General features: G+C 30.6%; 2 protein-coding genes across 4 annotated transcripts in view; one reads left to right on the forward strand and one right to left on the reverse strand.

Annotated features, from left to right (window-relative positions):
* The window catches only part of LOC126737964 (uncharacterized), a 169,482-nt gene that overhangs the window by 139,557 nt on the left and 3,316 nt on the right, over window positions 1-26,609 (forward strand). The window lies entirely within an intron of this gene.
* On the reverse strand, window positions 523-26,593 carry LOC126737961 (FAS-associated factor 2). Its single transcript, XM_050443095.1, has 7 exons — window positions 26,333-26,593; window positions 25,884-26,177; window positions 18,402-18,517; window positions 18,105-18,346; window positions 12,073-12,328; window positions 11,840-12,013; window positions 523-1,057 (listed from the first exon to the last, which is right to left on the reverse strand). Exons 1-7 carry the CDS (start codon window positions 26,412-26,414, stop codon window positions 878-880), a joined length of 1,344 nt encoding a protein of 447 aa, XP_050299052.1. The 5' UTR covers window positions 26,415-26,593; the 3' UTR covers window positions 523-877.

Raw genomic sequence — 26,609 nt, forward strand, 5'->3', positions numbered from 1 at the left:
TATGAGGTTACATATTATACACCTCATCTCCAACCTAAAAGGCTGAAAAAATACAAAAAAAATATACGCGCTAAATAAATGCGTTTTAATGAGGAATAAATATAAAGAAGATAATAAAAGTAACAACTCTGTCTATAACTACGAAAATCACAAAAACTTAATAAAACAGACTCTACTATTGTATTATACGAAAAATATTACATGACGTCAATATTTTGATACTGATATTTACCTGTTCAAATAGTTTTTGACAAGTATAACGGTAATTATCAATATTGTTTGTCAAAATTGAAATCTTTCTGAAAATGCAACTAAAATATAATTTGGGGGTGTGTCTGAAAAATCTGTACTTTTCTATTACATATCAAACTACATCAATATAAGAAGACCCTCTATTAGAAAAGCTAAAAAAAACTTTGGAGTGAGGCTGTATCGTTAAATCATATTATACTAATCATTCATTATGTAGGATTAAGACAAACGTTTCGGAAACACCCCATATGTCTTAAAAAACCAAAAGACTTGTTATCCTTAAATAACTTTTATATAGTTTAAGAACATCCATGTAAAGAGGTTCACATTTAAGTCAAAATCGCGAAAAGTGCTTTTTCTTTTAAATAGTATCACAATACTTGGAATATGTAACAGGGAAGTGTGTTTTAAGATATCTACATTCAGATTTTTACGATTGCTGCTACATAAATTTTCCTGTTACATAAATCGCTAAATGCCTGGGTAAAAGGGTGTTCTATAATATATTTCCGTTAATTTATTTGAGATCGACTGTATCGTTAAAATCATCAATGTGGAATGTCTCTTTCTTTAAAATGCAACAATCGCAAAAATCTGATAGAAAATTGGTTAAGGTTTTAAGTAGTTACGCATCCAAGTCGTTAATAAAAAGAACTTCCCTATTTTTAAGTCCGGCTTGCTCCAGCGTTTCTACCCGTTCCTTTTCGTGATTCGGACGACACTTCAACACTCGTTTGGGGAAGTTTGTGGTTATTTCAAATGAATCCGGAGAGTGAGGGTGACAGAAGACAAAATAAAAAACGTGCTGAAACAAGAAAAAATAATACGTTTAAAGCAACTGTTTAATATCAATTAGGGTTGAGTCACACAATTACGATTAATAAAACCAACATTTTACAATTTATTGAATTATGATGTAAGTTTAGTTTGTTCGATGCTATTAAGACCATTCATGACATATATTTTATTAAAACAATATAGAGTGAGCCTCGTCAAAAAAAAGCAACATCTTTTTTTAGTTATATCTTATTTCAGAACATACCCTTTAACAAACCTTTTAATATTATCTATTATTAATATTACCTATGTTTCAATTATATTTTGCTTCCTAAAAAATTTTCAATTTTGATAAAAATGCTCTTTAGAATAAATATAATACGATATAAAATTAATGCATTTAGTTGAAACGAGGCGGTAAATTTTTCTTTCCCATGTTATTTTAACTAGAACTCATGAGTTGCTTATTCGGTGTATACTGAAAATTAAAAAAAGCTAGCAAAAAAAGATTTTCTATTTTGATGAAGTCGATTAACAAATCACATTTAATATAATAAACGAGAAAGTTTAAGAAATAAACAAACAAATAGAACAAATGTTAGACAGCGGAATAATTCAACCATCTAATTCGCCATGGAGTTCACCAGTATGGATAGTACCGAAGAAGTTAGATGCAACAGGACAAAAGAAATGGACAATGGTGATTGACTATAGAGAAGTGAATGAGAAGACGATCAGTGATAGATATCCAATACCTAACATCACTGATATATTGGACAAATTAGGAAAATGCAACTACTTTACCACATTAGACCTTGCTAGCGGCTTCCATCAAATAGAAATGGACCCTAAAAGCATTCCAAAAACTGCATTCAATGTCGAACATGGACATTATGAGTACACACGAATGCCATTCGGATTAAGTAATGCACCTGCTACATTTCAGCGTACAATGGACAACATATTACGTGGTTTATTAGGAAAAATATATTGAGTATACATGGATGATATTATAATTTTCTCTACCAGCTTACAAGAACATATGAATTCCTTGAAATTAGTATTTGAAAGACTTGTGTCGTACAACATGAAAATACAACTAGATAAGTCAGAATTTCTACAAAAAACAGTCGAATTCTTAGGACATTTAGTAACTGCGGAAGGTGTTAAACCCAACCCTCGCAAAATAGAAGCTGTTAAAAACTTTAAAATACCAAATACACCAAAAGAAATCAAATCCTTCTTAGTTCTCATTGGATATTATAGGAAATTCATAAAAGACATCGCAAAAATGACAAAACTGCTTAAAAAAGAACGCAAAAATAGTCCACGATAAGGCATTTCGTACATCTTTTGAATTATGCAAAAACATTTTAACAAACGATCCAATATTGCAGTACCCCGACTTTAGTAAACCCTTCATCTTGACAACCGATGCATCAGAATATGCAATAGGAGCTATTTTATCTCAAGGATCCATCGGATCAGATTTACCTATCTCTTATGCAAGTAGAACGCTAAACACAGCAGAATGTAATTATAGCACAATAGAGAAAGAATTATTGGCAATTGTATGGGCAACCAAATACTTCCGTCCATATTTATTTGGTCGAAAATTTACCATCGTGACAGATCATAAACCACTGCAGTGGCTATTTTCGATTAAGGAACCAAATTCAAAATTGGTAAGATGGCGATTAAAACTCCAAGAATACGAATATACCATTCAATATAAAAAAGGAAAACACAACGTCAATGCCGATGCACTTTCTAGACCACCCAGAGAAATTCATCCTATGGAAATAAGAAAACCATCACCCACGCATATGTCAGCAACTTGTGAAGATAACGAAGATTACGACCAATATACATGACATGATAAGATAAAACATTTCTTTGATACACAAGAAAACTTATTTGAAAGAACAATGAAAAAGAAAGAAAAAAATAAAATAAATATAATCTCTAATGTTCTATTAAAACCAGCTGATCAACCAAAGGTTAATGAACTACCTAACCTACCACAACAAGAATCACCAAAACCTACTACAAGTAAAAAGGAAATAGTAGACATACCAGGAAAAGATAATTCAGAAACAGACACAGCTAGTTCATTGGAAAAACTGACATTAGAACAACTAGAAAAGGATAAATACAAGAGAGACAACTCAGAAACAGATACGGTGCATACGTCACAAGAAGACCCAATCTTAGGAGCACCATATGTAAATAAATCGATAAATTCAATCAATCATTTAAAACCCAAATTATTTTTAAATGGACAACTAAAGAAAAGCCATACATACAGAAAGATCGATTATTCGAAACAAAAAAGAGATTTATAAATTTTATAAATAACAACCCTATAACTAATGAAAGACAAATCCTATTCAGAGACAACTTACCACCCGATACTTATTGTTTGTTTTTTCAAAACAAAGAATTAGAGCCAGTTGTCATAAGAATATTTCAGGAAACGTTTAAGCATAACGCGTATAAGTTATTAATTTCAAACACCCTATTAGAAGACATTTTAACCCCTGATGAACAAAAGGAAATTATCGAGAGATACCATACGACGAAAACTTCACATCGAGGAATTACGGAAAATATTTAAAATATCAAACAACGATATTATTGGCCAAGCTTAGAGCGTGATGTAATTAATTTTGTAAATACATGTGAAACATGTCAAAAGACAAAATACGATCGACATCCATATAAAGTAATTTATAAGCCTACACCAACAGGATCAAAACCTCTTGAACATATTTACATGGATATTTATTCCATATCTGGCCAAAAATACGTAACCCTAATCGATAATTTATCTAAATTCGCAACAGCATATCCTATAAACGAAACCTCTATAGAGATATGTCAAAGTTTAATAAAATACTTTTCACATCACGGAACGCCCTGTAAAATAACAACAGATAACGGAACATCTTTTATGTAATCTAATTCAAGATTTATGTAGAACTTATCGAATTGAACTACATTTCACCAACCCTTATAACCCCAACTCGAATTCACCTGTTGAAAGATTCCACTCAACCCTTCAGGAAAGCCTTATTGCTCTTAGAAATGATCATAGAAGTAAAATTATACAAGAATTAGTGGATATAGCAATATTAAATTATAATAATAGCATCCACTCTTCACACGAATATACTCCGTTTCAACTTCTTAAAGGAAACTTGAACTATCAGTTAAATTTCGAAAAAGATCTTAACCAAATGCAAACCGATTACGTATATGAACTTGCCGAAATTTTCAAAGAATTAAATGAAAACATTAATTTAAAATTAAATGCTAAAAAGGCAAATGTTCTATCTAAATTAAACAAGAAACGCGAAAATGACCCAGAAATTCCCAAAGCTACTAATCAATTAGTAGGTACTCCGCGGAAATTACCTCAGAAGTTACAACCAAAATATAAAATAACCAAATTTAAAGGTCAAAGACATCCTAAAAATATTAAACGACGTTCGTAATTATTTTTCAGGAACGGAAATGAGGATTGTAATAATCTTATTACTTCCGCTACTAATAGGAATAGACGCTCAATATAAAATAGAAGAATTAACTAATCCCTTGCTGCCAGTCTATCAAGGAAATAGTTATATAGTTACCAATTACCATCATGTATACTATCATGTAAATTTAACTAATATGAAGGATTGCCTAGATATAACAAGATCCACCCTATTACAAATTAATAAGACCCTTGGCAATACTAGCGTAACATCACCCTATTATTCCCTGTATAAATTACTCTTAACCAGAACAAATAACTTATTCGATCAAATAAAATCGATTGAATTATTTATTGAACACTATACCACACCCCAAACGAGATTTAAAAGAGGATTATTTAATATTATTGGTAAAGCTCAAAAGTTCTTGTTTGGAACCCTAGACGATGATGATGCAGAACGTTATAATAAATATATTAAAACCCTGCAAGACAATCAAAATATCTTACACCATGATATTTCTTTAACCCAGACCATTGTTAAAAATTTAACCAAAGATATAGACTTACAGCTGAGTAATATTAAAAACAATCAACAAAAGTTAATGACCCAGGTCAATGATTTGAAACAGTTAACACAATCCGCTACCATAACATCTTATTTTATTCTCTTACTCGACAATGTAGAAAATAATATTCGCATATTATATGAGACGTACAACAATGTACAAACCGCGATAACCTGCGCTGAAATTAACATCGTGCACCATAGCATTTTTAAATATCAGCAGTTAAATGACATCATTATGAAACTTGACCCAAAAACCAGAATTCCTTTTGATAATATTATCAAATACTATGAAGTCGCACATGCGGATGTAACCATAAAAAACGACCTAATTATATTTTACGTAGGAATCCCTTTAATATCTAATAATACCTATATGTTTTATCACATTTATTCAATCCCCATTAATAGGCAAATAGTAAAGATTAACAACCCCTATCTATTAAGATCAAGTAATGATTTTTACAACGTGAAAGAAAGTTGTTATAAAATAGAAGACATGTTTTTATGCCTATTGAGCCAGAATGAACCTTGTATCATTCAAACTATTAACTTGACAAGCAATTGCCCTATGATACCTGTTAAATACACAGATACATCTGCTACACAATTAAGTGATAATTCTATCATAGTAATTCCAGCTCTAGAACAAAACATTTACCTTACATGTCCAAATCAACACAGCATTGAAACACTTAGTAAACCATCCCTTATTATTCCTTCGGAATGCAATGTAAAAATTAAAGACAAAGTTTATGATTCACAAGAACCAGAAACCATTAGTCTAAGACTTAAATTGCCTTCAATAACTATTAACGATCAATTAGTACAAAATATTGAACCTCTAGAACTTACAGAAATCAATCTTGAAAACATAAAAGAAGATTTAGAGAACGCTCAGCGATTATCTGTACACCCTCTGAGAGATTTCGATATTGTAAATTCAGGACTATCAATCACATTATTGATAATTATAATTATTCTTGTAGCATGTTTGTATTATTACTATTGTAGGAAACATAGGAATAATGTAAAAATGGACATAGAATTGATATCCCTCGAAAACCAACCCCGGTTTTCTGAGACCTAAAGAGGGGAGGAGTTATATGGCCATTTATGCCTATGTATATTTTTATTCATTCTCTTTTGCTTCATCCAGCTTGTTCAGCATTTATCTTATATAAATACCAGTTGCTTTACAGGCGCAAGTTAGTTATTAAACGGTAGTCTTTAAGTAAACTTCATGTTAGTTTGTAAGTTGCTTTAATTGTATTCTTCTTTTTAATTAAACGAATTGTTTTTAAAAAAGGAAGTTTCAATGAATAAAATAAAAGTCAACCTATTGTTCACTTCACAACAAGAAATTAATAAATAAATACTCTCCGAGCTTCGGGAAATGTCATGGCTTGAATATTGGTGGTTTTCATTGATAAACCTGATAAACTTTACCACGAGATGAAAAGCTCGATTGCGATGTAATTAGCTGTAAGCCGTGATGATTGGCGGTTTGGGTGAAACATCTTCGGTATGTACTATTTCATAAGAAAATGGGAGATACATAGTAGGTCTAACAATAAAACAAACTTAATTTTCTTTGCTCCTCCTTAAGTAATAAATTTGCTAAGTTCTAATAAAAATTAAAACATAAAAGTTAGTGATATTAATTCGTTACATACCAGACAACCAACTCTATAAAAATCTGTAAGTTTAATAAATGTTTTCATTTATAAATAAGAGGTTTAAAAAATCAAAGCAATATAAACTATCACCTCTAATTTGTAAAAAGTTCCAAGTCATTGTTATCTTAAGGAATCTGATAGTAGCATACCGGTCAGCGAGTCCTACTATACAAGCAAATCGGCCAGTACTTTTAAAGCAAAATGTCTCCCATAACTAATGAACAGATCTTTTAACTATTGCAAGAGGTGAAGCTGCAAAGTAATGCTATTAAGATAGATGTGCAGACTATAAAGGGTGATTTAAAGAATTTTAAAGAAAAAATAGAATGTTTGGAAGATAGGATCTTGGAACTGGAAGTGGAAAAATTGGAAGTTAGTAAGTTAGTAAAAAATTGCAAAGGATTGAACAATCCAGTAAGAGGAATCAAGTTATCGTTTTTGGACTGCAAGAAAATGAAGAAAATTTGGAAGACATAATTTATCAACTGTTAAGTGACACGTTGTCAGTCCAAATAAATCTGCAAAGTATTGACAATATTTACAGAGTTGGCAAAAAAGAAAAGGCCAATAGACCAGTTATTATTAGGTTTACTCGTTTCCTAGATAAGAAATCGGTACTGAAGAACTTATATAAATTAAAGGGTACTGGGATTACAATTGCCAATGATCTAACTGCCCAACAACAGCAAGAGCAAAAAATTATTTACAAATTTTTTTAAATTAGCCAAAAGTAAAGGTTTCACGGCAAAAATATCACAAAACCAACTAATAGTTAATGAAGAAGTGTTTAGTGTAACCGATCTGATAGAGGCTGACGAGGTATCTCTTTCAGAATTCTTTATAAATAAGAAACAGCTTACTCGTAACAATAGTGCACCTTCCACGCCATCCCGTGTCAATACTGAAAAGGAAAAATCACCACTTAAGACCTCCCAGGTAGCTCCACCAGTCAGGGTTAATCAGAATCAAAATAAATCAGGAAAGAGCCAGGAAATCGTCATTGACAGCACTCCTACGGTTTTAAATCGTATTCTTACCAGAACTGTTGCCGCTAGAACCACTTCTACCTCCAGTTTAGAAAAAGGAACAAAAAGCAAAAAAACAAAATAAAGGTATACATTATTTTTTGCATGTGAACAGAATAAGCCTTAGTTTAGTAAACCTTAGTTTTAAGATAAGTTTTTAGTTTTTTTTTCTGGTTTTCTTTTGTCTCACTTCAAATAATTGTTTAGGGTAGGTACAATATGTCTTTACGTTTTTCTCAAATTAATGTTAGATCACTAGTTCCGCATTTGGACGAGTTTAAGACTACCATTTTCAACAATAATTTCGACATTGTTGGTGTGACTGAAACTTGGCTAGGTCCAGATATACCAAACAATAATATAAAACTAAATAATTATACCTTAAAAAGATGCGATAGGGCGTATGGTCACACGGGGGCGGTGTGGCTCTTTATATTAGAAATCAATTTAAAACTGAAAATCTCTTTTCTGAGAGTCATGAGTTTTTAGAATGTATGTGGGCAAAAATTACAATAAAGAAAGAACATTTTGTTATTGGAATAATTTATAGACCACCTAGATCGAATATTCAGCAGTTTTTAAACAGAATGGAGGACCTAGTTTCTAACTTGTTTCTTCGTATAACAACATATTTTGTATAGGAGACTTTAATATTGATATGTTACAATGCGATAATCTTTTCACAAAAAAGTTGGTTTCGATGTTTGAGCCCTTTAATTTGAAACAAGTTATAATGGAGCCAACCAGAGTCACGAAATTTTCTAGTTCCCTAATTGATTTAATAGTCACTAATTATGACCAAATTAAATGCACTGGTGTTATCTGTTCTGATTTTTCCGACCACTTCGTAGTCTATTGTGAGATACAAATGGCCAAATTAAATTATAAACCAAGAACTATCATTTCTAGAAATCTAAAAAATCTAAACTATAACCTATTTAAAAATGACCTTCAATCGATACCGTTTAATAATGTTTACAATATCGTTCATGTTAATCAAAAAGTCGTATTTATTAACAACGCTATAACTAGCCTATTTGATATTCACGATCCTCTTAAAATAATTACATTGCGTAAAAAACCCTTCCTACCCTGGATTACAGAGAATATTAAGAAAATGCAGAAATTAAGAGATGCAGGTCTTCAGCAGTTTAAACGCACTAAACGTCCAGAAAAATGGGAATATTATAAATCATTAAGAAACTTAACAACAGCTTCAATAAGAATGGAACGCAAAGCCTATTATAAGCATAAATTTAAAAATTGCAGTACTCGAGAAAAATGGGAGGAACTTAATAAACTAACTCCGTCTAAGAAAAAAGATATTCCGGTGCAGTTTAATGATGTTGATCAATTTAACAATTTTTTCTATCTGAAACCAGCCTTTAGATCAGGAACTTTTAAATTTTTATTCAACCAATAAAAAAAGTGACAAAGATTTCTCTTTGCAGTTCAGAGCAGTGGAAAATTATGAGGTATTTAACATAATTAAAAAAATAAAAAGTAAAGCCTTTGGATCAGACGGTCTTAACATAACTCTTCTTGAGCTTTGCTGTCCTCATATTTGCGAATATATTACACACATAATAAATAAATGCTTAGAAACTAACTATTTTCCCAATTGTTGGAAGGAAGCCATTGTCTTACCCCTTTCAAAAATAAGTAACCCTATTGACTATACACATTTTCGATCCATTAGTGTGCTACCAACTATGTCAAAAATATTAGAACGCGTATTGGTAACAAATAAGGAATCATATTAATAGATTTTCAATATTACCCATTAAGCAATCTGGATTTCGCAGTGGATATAGTTGCGCAACAGCAATGGCAGATATTACCGATGACATTTTTCGTGCCCGAGATAATAACAAAGTCACCGCTCTGGTATTGCTAGATTTTACTAAAGCCTTCGATTTTTTAAATCATTAAATATTGGTAGCCTTACTGCACTACATAGGATTTTCAAATCATGCTATAGCTTTAATAAAGTCATTTCTAAGTAATAGGTCTCAAATGGTAAAAATTGATGCAACCTTTTCAAGTCGTCTTTCAGTTCTTAATTGGGTGCCTCAAGGTAGTATATTGGGGCCACTACTATTTAGTATTTATACAACATGCTTTCCTCAATATCTTGAATACTGTAAGTATCACTTCTATGCAGATGATACGCAGTTGTATCACTCCTTTGCACCTTCTGATTATTTAACTGCTTTGAACCATATAAATGCTGATCTTGATGCACTTGTTAAAGTCTCTAGTAAGCATATGTTAAAATTAAACCCTAAAAAATGTGTAGTTATTTTCTTTGGAAGTAACGTTCAAATAAGGACTATTTATGAAGAATTTTCTTTGTTTGTTGGACATCAAAAACTTCAAGTAGTTGAGAGCACCAAGAGCTTGGGTTTAACACTCGATTCACAGCTAAAGTTTAGTAGACACACATCAAATAATCTTAAAAAGTCGTATTGTGCTCTAAAAACCATGTACCCTCATCGACATTACTTAGATCTGAATATTAAACGTGAGCTATGCGACTCTCTTGTGTTGTCAAATTTTAATCATTGTGATGTGGTTTATGGACCTTGTCTAGATGGTCAAGACTTCTATAGAGTTCAAAAAATGCAAAACTCTTGTATTCGTTTTATTTATGGCATTAATAGGCGAGGTCATGTATCACGTAAGCTTAATGATCTTAAGTAGCTTAATATGTTTAATAGACGTAAGCTACATTCCAGTGTGCTATTTTATAAAATTATTAAATACCGCAGTCCTCCCTACCTATACAACAAAATTACATTTCGGACAGACATTCATCACTTAAATTTAAGAAGTAAATCTTTAACTATTCCTAAACGCAAAAATCCATTTTTCAAAAAATCATTCTCTTATAATATTTCTCATATCATTAATGCGCTACCACCCGATATAACTGATATTTCGAATTCCATTTATAGATTCAAAACAAAAGTAAGGCAAATCTTATTGGATAATCTAATAATAGAGCTAGAAGATTTATTTTTCATTTTTCTTGTTTATAAATTGTAATTGAATGGCTAGTATTAGATATATTCTTCCGTATTTAATTGTTGTATTGTTGTAATCTGTACCAAATCATCAACTACCTAGATGTAATGTATATACATTATATCTAGTAGTTAGTTTAATTTATTAGTTGTTAGTTTAATTCGTTAGTTTTATTTAAAAAGTAGTTTAGTTTAAAAAGTTTTTTATGTCGTAGCTATGTAGGTAGAACAGAACCTGCATTTTCAATGCAGGAGTCTGATACATTAGCTTTTATTTACCTCAATTATTGAATACCCCTGTAAGTTTATATTCTATGTAATTTCCATGGTAAATAATAAACGTTATTATTATTATTATTATTATTATTATTATTATTATTATAAGGTTTATTTTGATAGCGACCGCGGCCTTCACCGCACTTATCTACGTATCTTCGGAATCTTCGTACCCTAAGTGGGCATTCGGGAATCATTGTCGCTCTCTATTTAACTTTATAAGGCTTTGACTTTGATATTCTGGTGCATGTTTATATATGGATATTTCATCACCAAAGAAAGAAATTTTCCGAGAATGTAAAGTAAAATTTAACATCATCAGGAATTCTAATTTGTCTTAAAATAAATTCAGTTAGATGTGACACTTACTTCTCAGATAAAGTGATCAAAACAATGGCAAAATAAAGGCGGACCTTTACACCAAATGAATTACAAAAAAAACATTCCTACTGTTTGGTTAGCAGTGTTATTCTTTTCTTTTCATTTATCTTTCCATATTTTCTTAAGATCGACTGCATAGAATTTGAAGAACAAGACGCTAGTAAAGAAAAGAGAGAATTTCATTATTTATAACAGTCGACCCCTATTTTCATTTAAGATTTTGGCTCACCAGCACAGGTTTTTAAGTGAGTGAAGTCTGATGATTTTCCTTTCTTCCTAGAAATAAAATTTGACGGGTCCGAGCGATTTTTTTAACGATCTACACATATAAATTATTAACCGTGTTTCGTTTGTTTCTTAAGAAATAAGTAACCTACCTCTAATGAATGGGATTTTAGGAACCTTCGTTCCAAACGTACGCCAGATGGCAATTTAAATACTACATGAACCGCATCAGGATGAGCGGCATCTGGCTCAGATGGAACTTTATTCACCGACTCTAATTTTTCCCTATGTAGGGCTTGTCTTCTCTCCTCTTCTTCCCTTGCTTCCTAAATAAATAGAACATGTCATAAATAGGTAATATATTATCAACTTTTTTTAAATTTACCTGTTCGATTCGCCGTCTTTCTTCCTCTTCCGCTCTGCGTCGTTCTTCTTTCTTTTGTTCTTTGAGCTGATCAGCCCTTAAACTCTCCATAAAAGCTTCATCTTGATGTTGACGTATTGATCTATTTAAGCTCTGCTCATATCTGTCAGCCCGAGCTTGAATAAGGTTCATGCCAAACTCATTTTCAATAGTACGCATCCTTTGTAGCAAAAGATCTGGATCAGAATAACCCTCAAGCCTTCCAACGATTGTCATTCTAAAATGATAGGGAAGATAAGTATAATTTGTAACTGCTTATCCCACAGATACAACGAGACGAACAGATCCCGCCTACAATGCAGTGAAAATACTATTGTATATATGCATATAAATACTATTGCAGGACACAAAACGAAGCTGATGTTGGCGTCTAATAGACTTCAATTTTGAATTTGCTATTCGCTCAATGGTTAGTTGCCAATAAAATGGTGTATTGCCAATATAATTTTGTATGGAAAAATATGAAATATTAGGAAAGATATACTATTTTAGGAATAAAAGTGTCTTACAATTTTAAAGGACTAGGTAAATATCATAGTACATATTTCGTTCGTTCAAACTTGTTTTGAGCTTAATAAAATAGCTACTAATAAAAATATAAATAAGTTTGTTTCGTGTTATTCTTTTCTTAAAATTTTCTTTGATTATACTAGCAATTTAAAAGCTGCTATGACCTTAGGTTAATAAATTAATTCTAATTTCAGTATCACAACATAGTAGGAAGTTCTTTTTATTAGAACTAAATATTGGTTTGAGAATACTTTTCACCCAAAAACTTTTCAAACGTGTGAATAGTTTCTACTTTTATATATTGTTTTCCCCACTTTGGTGTTTTTTTCAATAAAAATAGAACGATTTATATAAATTAGCATAATAAATAATTATTTTCCTAACTTTTTTCTATACATAATGTATAAATTACTTTATCTATATGACTATTTTTATTTAAGTTGCATTCTGGTTAGCTTATTTCCAAAACTTATTTAAACAAATATTTCAGTTTTTACTCTAAGGATACATATTAAAATTTATTTATATAGTAATTTTATTGTATTTCAGTCTTATTTTGATTATAAATATGAGACTATTTGTCAAAAATATAAACCAGATTGTGTTGATCAAAATGTTCATTGAACTAAGATTAAAAATTGGTAACAGAAATTTAAATAATTATGATACACGTTATCTGGTACACAGATATCACGAGACAAAAGAGACCGACTATCACGCTATATTGTAGTAATATATACGACTATACTCTATTTCAAAAGTGTATAGAGCAATAAACTGGGGAATTCCGTTCTGTTTGGCTACATTTCGTGGTAGTTCATAGGCGCAGGTACTTATAATATTTATGAATTTAATTTTCACGGATTAAATGCCTTTGTTTTGAAAGAGATTAAATACTAAATAAATACTTTTAATCCTTTTGTATAGGTACCTATCTTTTAACGCTTTGTAACATGCAAAAATGGGGTCAGGTAATATATACAGACTATAAATACTTTTAAATCATATTTTAAACGTTAGTAGTCACTGCTACGCTGTAGTGTAATCACAATATTATTATCCCAATATTTAAAAAATGGAGGTATTCAGTCCAACGAAAAGATGTACTAAAAATTCTCCACTATCGCTGAGTGAAAAAGTTATTATTTTAAATGTACATGATTGCATAAAACACGATTACCCTAGTTTTACTGTGCAATAAATTGTTGAAAAATGTTCTCGAATGAGTGGAATTGGAAAGTCCACCATTTTCAAATTCTTGCGGGAAAGAAAAGTAGCAGGTCAAGTGGAATCTCCCAAGCAAAAGCCAGGACGACCTACAAAAGTCCTTGATAAAAATGCTAAATGTATAATTCGAAGAAAAGTTCACTCTTTTTATTTTAAAAAGGAAATACCCACCCTAGACAAAATTTTAATGGAGCTTGGCCGAGATGACAGTATTCCGTTGATAAGTAGAAAACTTTTATGGAAAACTTTAAAAAATATGAATTTTGCCTGGGAAAAGCATAACCGCAAAGCACTTTTACTGGAGAGCGACGAAATTATTTGTTGGAGACGACAATACTTGAGAAGTATCAAGCAGTACCGCAGGGAGCAAAAGAAAGTTTTTTATCTTGATGAGACGTGGATTAACGAAGGTTATATAGTCCAAAAAATGTGGCAAGACAAAAATATAACCAGTGCTCGCCAAGCTTTCATAGAAGGCCTGTCTACGGGTATTAAAGTACCTTCGGGAAAAGGAAAAAGACTTATTATCACACATATTGGAAGCGAAGAGGGATTTTTAAAAGAAGGTCTGCTAACCTTTGAGTCGACTCGCACAGGAGATTACCATGAAGACATGAACTCAGACGTTTTAGTCCTCGAAATTTTATCATTTTTGGTGAAATGATAAAATTTCTTCCGGCTAATTCGGTGGTGGTTAGGGATAACGCAAGCTATCATTCACGGCGAATAGAGAAGACGCCAACTTCAAGTTGGAGAAAGCAAGAAATTATCGATTGGCTGACTGCAAAAGGTATTGCGTTTGAAGCAAATTTGATAAAAAAAGAACTGCTGGCAATAGCAAACTTACACAAAACTCTACAGAAGATATAGCCGAAAAATATAATATAACTGTACTGCGATTATCGCCATATCATTGCGAACTAAATCCTATAGAACTGATATGGGCGCAGATAAAAGGATTTGTAGCAAGACAAAACACGACTTTTAAAATGAAAGATGTTAAGCTACTGTTTGATCAAGCCATTACGGAAGCGACACCAGAGAATTGGCGAAAAGCAGTCCAGCATGTAATTAAGCAAGAGGACAAAATGTGGGATCTTGACAACCTCATCGATCAGACAGTCGATCCTTTAATTATAATGTCAAGAGGTGATGACAGTTCGTCAGATGACGAAGAAGACTACAATCTATTATAATTTAAAATTGTTATACACTGTTCAAAAAGTGCCAGATCCAAAAGTGACATTTTCAACTGTTTTACTCTACATATTATGTTCAATAAATTTGTGAAAAAAATATATTATTCCATTTAAACAAAAGTAACTTTCTAAAATAAAATAGCATTTAAGTACATTAATTATAAGGTAAAAAACAAGTCCCAGTTGCACGCCTTTGGCGAACCGTTTTCAATGTTTATCAGTGGGTAACAATGGGCAAAACTCATAAATTGACCCAAAACCGGGTGGCACTACCTGCAATCAACGAAAAGAAAGAATTTTACATTGAAACTAATACCCAACTAAGGTAGTGGGGTATATAAAATATTGGTGGATCACCAGGTACCACTTTTGCATACCTAATGAGGTTTTATTGCTCTACACACTTCTGAAATAGAGTATAGTATTAAAATGATTGTTAATTTCGAATTTACGCGTTTTAATAACCAACAAGAATTGTGCAAGTGACGATGCCATTAAGCCTTCAATTAAAAAAAAAAAAAATTGGAAAGAAAAACGATTAATAATATTAAAAGAAAAATGACTTGGTTAAGAAAATTACTTATCCATACCTTTAAAACATTAAAACATTTATGATGCAAGTACTTTATATTCTCTCAAAGAATAGTTGTGAGTAGAATAATAAGTTGTGTTGCCGATGTCGCTGTATATTAATTCATCTACGTCAAGTATTAAAATAATTCAACTGATTTATTTTACACGTACACGCTAAACGCGATCACTTAAGACTACTAGAAATATCTATTTACACTGTAATTATTTACTAGTATTTATTATACGATTTAAAAGAACCGCCATATCTCCGACTGAAACCATGGTTCCGGCAGATTCTAACCTTCGTAATATCGTTACAATATACATATAAATTAAAGTTTTGCATCACTTTGTTTTTGTACAAAAAAAATCAACATTTTTGGCTTGATTATTAAGGTCAAGGCAGTTAAATTTTACGAGTTCACTTGAAAAGATGCACCCAAAAGTCATAAGCGAGATTGACCCTGCAAGAATAGTGGCTCTACTTGAAAAGGGCCACTCTCAAAGGTTCGTGGCTAATAGAGTTGGGATTTGGCAAAGTGATGTGCCCTGCTCTTAGAATCCTTATCTTGAGAATAATTATCTTTATGATAGACCAAGCAGCAGGGCTTACTCGATGTGAATCATGCCACTTCCAGGCTGAAGTATTTGCTGTGTTAAATTGCTGGAAGAAAATAATAAATTGTGGATATCACAACACAGCCTAAGGTAAGGTAAGCCTAGGGCTACAGTGTTGAGCTTGTCTATGCCTAGCCATTGATATGCTTGGTAACGATGAAACAAACTATATGAGCAGAGCCAAATTTCGGACCACATGGAATGCCACTGCTGCTGGGAGAAGGAAGAAACTGCAGACAACGTCATCGAGTACTACTTAGCACTCACGCGCGCTAGGTTGAAATATCTGAAATAAACTATTTAAAAAATGTAGTGTTAAGAAACAACCTTTTTTATCATACATTAATTTTTACTATTTTGCTATTTGGTTTTAATTTATTGCTAGGTTTTGATTTTCGTAAATGCAAACTAAGAAAAAAATATTGAGTAAAAAGAAAATATAAAAATTATATATAATAAAATTAATCATAAAACTTTAATATATTCAAATTAGTAACTTTTTTATTACGAGTACCTTTTTCATCACCAATCACACAAATAAATACCGAATTTGTTAATAATTCTCTACCGTGCTACAAATAATAAGTTCATATTTAATACAAAACGTATCTGTATGCTTCCCCAGAGACGTCTTAAAAGTTAATATACAGAGTGTTTTCAAAGATGAGTCATTTATTTTAACACTTCATAAAACTCAAAAAATGTAAATATACCAAAAATCATTTGATTAAAATTTACGAGAGTTACTTAACAGTATTGAAATTAGGTTAAATTGTTAGTTTTCACTAAAATTAATTTAAAATTGTCCCTATTTGTTCAATTAACATACAATCTTGCTCGGAGAATTAACGACTCAAAAGCTTCGAAAATAAAACCCGGGTGACGAATTTAATCACAAGAATGTTCAATACGCTCTTAAAAGTTCTTCCGGAGTATTTACTGCTGCAATTTACCTACTCTTTCAAATAGCCTCACAGAAAAAAATCGCAAGGCGTTAAATCCATTGCGCCCTATTTATATAATATATTCTCATTATTTGTTGATGGATGAATAAACTTCTTGTCTAAAATATTGGGGAGCCCCATCATATAGGAACAACATATGCTGTGGTTCCTTCCTCTCACATTTAGAGGAAAATCTTCTAACCATTGCAGCAGGTTGTGTCGAAGAATATCTAAATAAATTTTACCGGTCAGTCGAGGTGAAAAAAAGTAGGGGCCAATAATCATGCCATTTACCACCTAGATCTCTGTACAGCATACGGATTTTCTGCTACCCAATCCTGATTGTTGTGGAAATTTTGCAATCCATCTGGTGTAAATGTGGCCTCGTCTGTACACAAAATTAATTTCGTAAAATCTTCATTTTTGCCGGACTGTTTTAAATCCGAATGATTTCTTAAAGGAAACCTTTCCGTATACAACCTGCATGCTGCGGCTGCATTTTGTTGGCAATCTTCATAAGTAAGTATTATGTCGTTTAATTCATGTTTTCAATAAACATGGGCTACTTTTTCGCACAAAATAATCAAACAAATGAAATACGCACTACTAAAACTTACATTCTAATTTTTCAAAATTTTTAATGTTTTACTAGCTCTTTTAATATGTAACTTTTATATAGGTGATTTTTTGTATATCAACTCCTTTTTTCCCCAATTTTCAAAGCTCCTTTTGATGAGTCCTAGAAAAACTTAAAATAAATGACTTAAGTTTGAAAACACCCTGAATAGCTTTAATCTAACAACGCTGCACTAATAGAATTTAACTAGTCAGCCGAAGCAAGTGCCATCGAGCAGCAGCTCCATTTCCCGCCATAAAGTTACGCATCTATTTGTCTTGTCATATCTGCTTATACTAATATTACCTATTTTCTTTTAGTACCAATAATGCCATAAATGGGAACCTAGCACCTCTCATGGCATTCAAAGCTCTTCTGCCCTCATCTGAAGATGCAGTACACCCCCAAAACAAGAAGTTATTATTAATATATTGAATTACTGCTGGATTTGATAAAGTGTTTCTGCAAAAGATTTCGGTATCAACTGCTTCCACATCATGCAAATATACCGCTAGGAATCGGAGCTCTCTCTTGGCATCATTTAATGCCTTAAACAACAAGAATCTTTAAAAGCTGCCTTTGTATAAATAAATACTTTTCTACCTGTGAAAACGTGCCCTGATAGAAAACTGGATGCTCACAACCATATTTTTCTTCATAGGAGTGAATGAATTCTAATACTTCTTGTAGTGGATCCGTTCGAGGACGATATTCTATACCTAAAAACAATTTTTATTTTATACGTCGGCGTCGGTATAACTGCTTAACATAGATTATTTCTTAAACAAAATATTTTAAGCCAATCCTGTTTAATAATATGATAGCATAGAAGTCAACTCATATTCTCCCTTTATGTTTCGTTTTTAGAATGAAGCATTCTACTTTTCTATATGATGACCTTAATTAAATTAAAAAGTTGACTGAATATAGGATTTGTTGAAAAAAAAATATCTTAAGCTAGTTTACTAGCTCCACCAATTTGGTGGTAAGTCCTTATGTCGGTTTATGAGATTTCCTTTTAACCTTATAGAGGCCGAAGCATTTTTTATTGACCTAAATATGATTATGAAATATATTTTTCACACATATTACAGATGAATAGAATTGTTGGGATCATACAATACAACAAAAGCGACCTAAATTAAACTAAGCACTTTGTTATAACAAGTCAATAAAAATAAAGTCCCATTAGGTCATAGCTAGTTTTTAATACATGATCCAATAACCATGCTTAAATATACATATATCAAACTCTAATAAATAGGTTTTATATTTTAAAGTTTGTTAGTGTTTAGTTTAAATTGTTCTTTAAAGATAGTAGTTATCAAAGGCCAACTATCAACTGTGGTCAACACATACGTAGTTACAAGATTAATGGATTGACGTTTTTGAAATTTCTTAGAGATAAACAAACTTAAGAATTTTAACCCTAATGACAATCAATTTTTTGCGTCTGAATGTAATAAATAAATTATTAAATATTAATTAATAAATACTAATATTTATATTTTGTCACTAATAACATTAATTTTGTTTGATTGACATTTGAATTTTACTTGGTATGAGAACTTTAGCTTGATGATGAGCTTTTTAGGAGGTTAGGGACCATGAGGAAAATCTGCTTTCTACCAAACAATTTCCCAGCTATACTTTGATTTTTTTAAAGAATGTAAATCTCTTAATAATGTCCAATTTATCTGAAATAAATAAATATAAAAATTAATTATTTAGTCAAAGTATAATAGTAGTCATAACAATATAATGACGTAAGTATATAAATTCCCCATTTATATACCATAACTTACCCCACTTGTAATACAACTAATTCTCCGAATATATAAATTTCACATTTTAAAAATGTCAATCTGTCACAATTGAAAAAGACAGTTTTTGGATTAAAAAATAAAAAAACTAGTGATAATGTGCTTAGTGTGAAATTGGTAAAAGATTTATTTAGTGTCATTGGATACCCTTTATTGCATTTAGTTAATTCATGCCTATCAACTAGCATAGTTCTAATGATTTAAAAACTAGTGTAATGATTCCAATACCAAAGGTAACCACTCCAAAGATTCCTGCAGATTTTCGACCAATAAATTTATTGCCTGTCATTGATAAAATTATAGAGACAATTGTATGCCAGCAGTTGAGACAATACTTTGAACAACATAAACTGTTATACAGGGTGTCTCACGACGAATAGACGCGATCGATATCTCGGAAACTCATTTTTCAAAAATTTTGAAAATTTGGTAACATGGCACAGTCGATGGGGGCTACACAACTAAAATATTTTGACAGTTGTGACGTTTCCGGTTATACCGGAAGTAGGTGTCAACTTCATTATTTTAAATGGAACACCCTGTATATTTTTACATTTTTGGCTTTTACGTGAAATTCTAAGTATATTTTGTGTATAATGTCCTATACCTAAGTGTAACCGTTTTTGACATATTCTTAATTTCATGTGAAAAACTATGTTTATAAGCCCTAACATAATTACCGATTACTCCCTTTTAGTAGCCTTTATTTAATGGTTAGTTTTGGTTTTATTTTAGAGAAAGGACCACTTTAAAAGACTATTTTAATATTTGGCTAAAAAAAAGATACAGGGGGGGTCAAAAACTAGCATTAAAAATTAAAATGAAAAAATCATTAAAAGTCAATTTTTTTAAATGGAAACCCCCTATTTTTATAATTTTTTCATAAAGATAATTAAAAATAAGGTTAACTTTGTATAAGGTTATCTAGTCCAAAAATTGATAGTTTCCTAAATATTGGCAGTTTAAATTTGGCCTAATATTAAAAGTCGTATAGTAACACGGCTTAAGTATTGTTGATTAGTTGGGCATGACGGTTGTCATAGTAATCGCTAGAAGCGGCAGTAAGACACTGGATTATATGCATTAAATTTATAAGTTACTTGCTATTTAAGTTTTCTTCGTAAAAGTGTAATTTAATTAAAAAGTGTACATTTCTGTTATAATCCATTATCTTAATGCCGCTTCTAGCGGTTACTATGACAACCGTCATGCTCAACTAATCAACAATCCTTAAGCCGTGTTACTATACGGCTTTTAATATTAGGCCAAATTTAAACTGCCAAAATTTCGGAAACTATCAATTTTTGGACTAGATAACCTTACACAAAGTTAACCTTATTTTAAATTATCTTTATGAAAAAATTATAAAAATAGTGGGTTTCCATTTAAAAAAATTGACTTTTATTGATTTTTTCATTTTAATTTTTAATGCTAGTTTTTGACCCCTCTGTATCTTTTTTTTAGCCAAATATTAAAATAGCCTTTTAAAGTGGTCCTTTCTCTAAAATAAAATCAAGACTAACCATTAAATAAAGGCTACTAAAAGGGAGTAATCGGTAATTATGTTAGGGCTTATAAACATAGTTTTTCACATGAAATTAAAAATATGTCAAAAACGGTTACATTTAGGTATAGGACATTATACATAAAATATACTTAGAATTTCACGTAAAAGCCAAAAATGTAAAAATATACAGGGTGTTCCATTTAAAATAACGAAGTTGACACCTACTTCCGGTATAACCGGAAACATCACAACTGTCAAAATATTTTAGTTGTGTAGCCCCCATCGACTGTGCCATGTTGCCAAATTTTCAAAATTTTTGAAAAATTAGTTTCCGAGATATCGATCGCGTCTATTCGTCGTGAGACACCCTGTATATTGGACAGTCAGGGTTTAGGAATAATCACTCTTGTGAATCTGCTCTTCAGTATGTGTGTGGGACATGGCGAAAAGACATTAACGAAGACAAATTAGTTATTAGTGTATTTGTGGATCTTCAACGTGCTTTTGAGACATTAGACCGTAATATTCTTCTTAAAAAACTGTTATATTATGGTGTATGTAATAGAGCTTTGGACTGGATTAAAAATTACCTGGATAAGAGGTATAATAGAGTATCTATAGGACAAAAGTTTTCAAATAAAATAGAAAGTATCGTAGGTGTACCACAGGGTAGTGTTCTTGGACCGCTGTTGTTCGTTATATATATAAACGATATCTATACTGTTTTACAAAACTCTTTCGTAAATTTATTTGCAGATAATACAGTAATTTGTGTGTCAGGTAAAAATTACAAGGAAGCTACAAATATTTTAAATTCAGAATTGAATATTTTGTATCAATGGCTTTGTAAAAATTAAAACTAAACGAATCAAAAACAAAGTGTATGCTAATAGGTACCAAAGCAAATTGTAAAAAATTTGTAGATCAAGGTTTAAATATTGAAATTAATAAGTCAAAAATTCAATTTGTCAGTGAAATAAAATATTTAGGAGTACTCTTAGATCAACAATTAAATTTTCATGGTCATGTAAATTATATTTCTAAAAAGATTGCCAAGAAAGTTGGGTTTTTTAGGAGAATTTCTAATTGCTTGTCTCAATGGACTAAAATGTTAGTATACAATACAATTATTTTGCCGCACTTTAATTACTGTTCCTCGTTACTTATATCATGCTCTCAGGAATATATAAATCAGTTACAACTTCAACAAAATAAAGTAATGCGAATTATTCTTAACGGTAATAAATATACACCTATCAATCAGATGCTTCAAATATTAAAATGGCTTCCTGTGAAGCAAAATATTCTTAAGGCAAATTTAATTTTAATTTATAAAATAGAGCATGGATTTATGCCATCATATCTGCAACATTTTTTAGAGAAAAGATCCAACTTTCAACAATATAATATAAGGTCAAGAAATGATTATCATATATCAAGAGTTAGATCAACTTTATTGCAAAAATCATTGTTTTTTGAAGGGTTGCAAGCTTTTAACTCTCTTCCATTAGAAATAAAGAACGCAAGTAATTTAAGGTTATTTAATAAGAATGTTAAAAAACATTTATTTAGAAATAGCGTTATGTGATGTACAGTTTATGTATTACTATAGGTTTTACTTATTTTTTATACTACTAAATTTAGCAAATTGAATGTATTAGCCAAGTGCTAAATAAAGAATATTATTATTATTATTATTATTATTATTATTAATTTATTTAAAACCCACAAATCAAATGTCAACGAAATTACAATATTATACACATTTATTTTAGTGGAACTAAATAAAACTATTTTTTTAGTGTATGTACCAATTTTTCTATGTGTACCTATTCATGTGATCCATGTACGCATATAACTAACATAACTATAAATTAATTTAAAATCAAATATTTATCAACAATACTATGTAAAAAATAAATTAATAAAATGTTTTTTTAGAATACTGTATTTAAAAAAATATTAGCTATTAATTTATTTCCTTATTAGCAGAATATTGTGACTTTATTAAATACACTTATAAACTAAATTTGCTTATTTATTTATGTATGTACATATTTATTTCAAAACAGATTGTAATACACAATTTTATTACAGCCTCAAAAAAGAACAAAATTAAAGTTAAACTTTCTCCACTTTATAAAGAAAAACTCTCAATATTCCTAAACAGCTAAAACTATCTATGTATCTGTTTTTTTATTTAAAATACCTATCTATAGCTTCATGAAAAAATGTTTGTAATAGGTAGCTAAATAATTTGTTTTTTTTTGAACAATTTTGTAGACAAAGCTAGCAAAATAATATAAAAACATACAAAAAACATAATACAGAATACGAATAAAAATATACACTACAATAAACTAAATATTGTATTTGGTGAAAATATAAGTATAATATATTACACATTTAAAAAAAAGAATATTTATAACTAAAGATTTTTTTATTATTATTTATTTATTAAATATTACATAAAAAAGTGGTTTTCTGCATATAATGCTCTTTCCAGCATGTTTGATTGCATGGACTTGATACAAAATGAAAGGGCGTATCCGAGATACGACTCACAAAGAGCATAATAAACTGATCTAGACGTTGCCAAGTTTAAGTCCTTGGAAATCCATATAAGTGCAAACTATACACAGCTTAAATTTTTGGATAAGGCATCAATGTTCAAATCAAATTTTAAGGACTTGTCTATAATAAGTCCAAAAGGCTTTACCGATGCAACGACGCCCAAACTAGAATTATGATTACAACCTATATGACTTTGGGTTTAGAAAAGTAAATTTAAAACGAAAGACAGAGAAGATTTGGATTGCACCAGGATTTGATAGTGATTAGTTAAATTGATACAATTATATATTATATCGTATACCCTTAATATCCAGGTGGCTCGAACTAAAACTTGTATTGTCTGTAAACAGACAAATTTTACCGCTTATGAACATCGACTCGCCGACAATTGTTGCTGTTGAGTGATCCTTGTTTAGACAGGAGTATATTCTACTAAAAAAAAACCTATGTTTTGATGCATTTATTACTTAAGAAATACCAATACTATGGCATAAAGTACATATGAGGTATAAAAGTGGATTATTAGTAGAAGTTATAATATTCATTACGTTTTTTGTAATATTTATAAAATAATTGTTAAGGGTTAGTAAAATAATTAAAAAAAAAAAAAAAAAATTGATTTTCACTATAAAAGTGACCTAACTGTTTTAGTTCTGTACTGAGTTAATATGCATAACTATACCGAAAAAATCGAAAATTGACTGAAGGTGTTTTTTGGGCAGCACACTGCAGAAATCAATATTGAGATATTCTCATAAAAATTATTTACTCTTTAAAATAGCTGTAAATCATCATCAGATATTCTGAAAATGCAAACAAATATGAATTATGGTATATTATAATAAATTCAAATACTTTTTTAAAAAAATTATGAAACTGCCCAAAAAATGGTTGTTAGTAGACAATTACATAGTAACCTTGATGTGATAAATTATTTCAATTAAATCTAGTGGCTATAGTATAATTGCTATTACATCAATGTTGGAGTAGAAATAAAAACAGCAATTTCACCACCACAATTTCAACAGGAATTGGATGGAAAAAATGAATTTATTTTAACCCCATAAAAAAAATTAATTAATAGAGTGTATCTCAACATTAAAAAATCATAGTTCACGAGTTTATGATAGTATTCAAGCTGATATCATTAAACAGACACATTTAGAAATAATGAATCCACTGTTACATATACTAAACTTTATTTTAGAGACTGGTAAAATATCCGATGAATTGAAAACATCAGTAATAACACCCATTCATAAATCAGGTTCCAAAATACCCATTAATAATAACAGGCTTATCAGCCTTATAAGTAATTTTGTAAAACCGAATAATTTATACAGTTCTAATAAAAGTTTGCCTTAAAGTCAGACTCTATAACTATTTATTATAGAGGGCAGAAGCACTAATGATGCATATATTTAAATTGGTTGACCAAATAAAAATAAACTTAGGCTCAAATCAAAAATGTATAGCTGTCTTTCTCAATTTAGCCAAGGCATTTGACACTGTGCCTCACAGCCAGCTACTTGAGACTCTTGAGAAGTTTGGTGTCAGGGGTGTAGTGTTGAATGTTTTTGAAAGTTATTTTTATCAGAGATCTCAAATTGTTAAAATAGATAATATTCATAGTGATTCTTTGAATGTCTTTGTGGGTATACCACAGGGCACAGTGCTTGGCCCATTATTGTTTATCAACAAGCCAAAACAACAATATATGAGGTGTCACATACTAAGTACTTCTTATATATAATCAATACATTAAACAGGTCAAAATATTTATTTCAAAAAACATGAATAATCTGTTAAAATGTTTGTAATTTATTATGATGTGTTGTCAGATTGTTTAAGTTCAAATGGGTATTTCTAGGAGATTGTTAATGTAAAACTATCTCAATAATCATTGAATATAAATTTTGTTATTGATAACCAATACTGTTAGTAAGTTAAGGCTACAGCAATACATTATTTGCACATACAGGTGAACACTTAAGTGCAGAAACAAATTTGTGAAACTCAGATCTACAGATAGAAGAATACACATGTTTGTACTATACATTTTCTAAATAAATAAATTTAAAAAAATATATAGATTTTAAGCTGTGGTTTCTATTTCTTTGTTTCTTGAATTATACTTACTCCGAGTGTTACATACTTAGACTAACAAACAAACAAAATTACCTAAGATCCTCCTGGTGATCTGGAACAAAGTAATTAGAGTGCCATAACACATATTCCACATAAATCCAAAAATTGCTCTAAAATATTTCTTTATTCCTGTGTCAGATCCATCTGTAGGTGGTGAGAAGTAAACTAGTTGTCCCAGCAAATCATTTACTACTGCTGGAGGTCTTGACTCTGAAGCATATACTGATGGACGACCTTCTCTCATATTGAGCTGTTCTTGAACAGCCACTTCTAAATTCCATTGGTGTCTTTGTAACACGTCACGACATATGGTCATGTCCTCTATGCCTGTCCAAAAGAAAAATGGTAAAAAGCAATAAATATCTCAAACAAAAAAAATAAACACTGAAAAATTATTCTGATGCTACTTTTAAGTGACACAGAAAATTAAAAATTTATAGTGCTGGAAATATTATGTTATATAGATGCTACTTAAAACCTGCCTGTGAGGTCTTGAAATTGTAGAACCTTTTCAGTCTGTTCACTTGTAAGTCCTAACCCTTCATTTTCATTTGGATAGTCCATTGCTGAAGGTTTTGGTTTATCGAATTACTGGCTCGTAAGTTATTTATTTAATTCAAGAAAAATTGTTATTCAGTAAAGGAATTAGTACTTTCTAACCATTACTCAAACTTTTTTGCCAACTTCTTTTATATAAAGGGACGTAGGACAAGACTAGGCAAAAACAATAATTTATGTGACATTATTTTGACTTTGACA

This window comes from Anthonomus grandis, chromosome 6 (assembly GCF_022605725.1).
Source record: "Anthonomus grandis grandis chromosome 6, icAntGran1.3, whole genome shotgun sequence".
Taxonomy (NCBI): domain Eukaryota; kingdom Metazoa; phylum Arthropoda; class Insecta; order Coleoptera; family Curculionidae; genus Anthonomus; species Anthonomus grandis.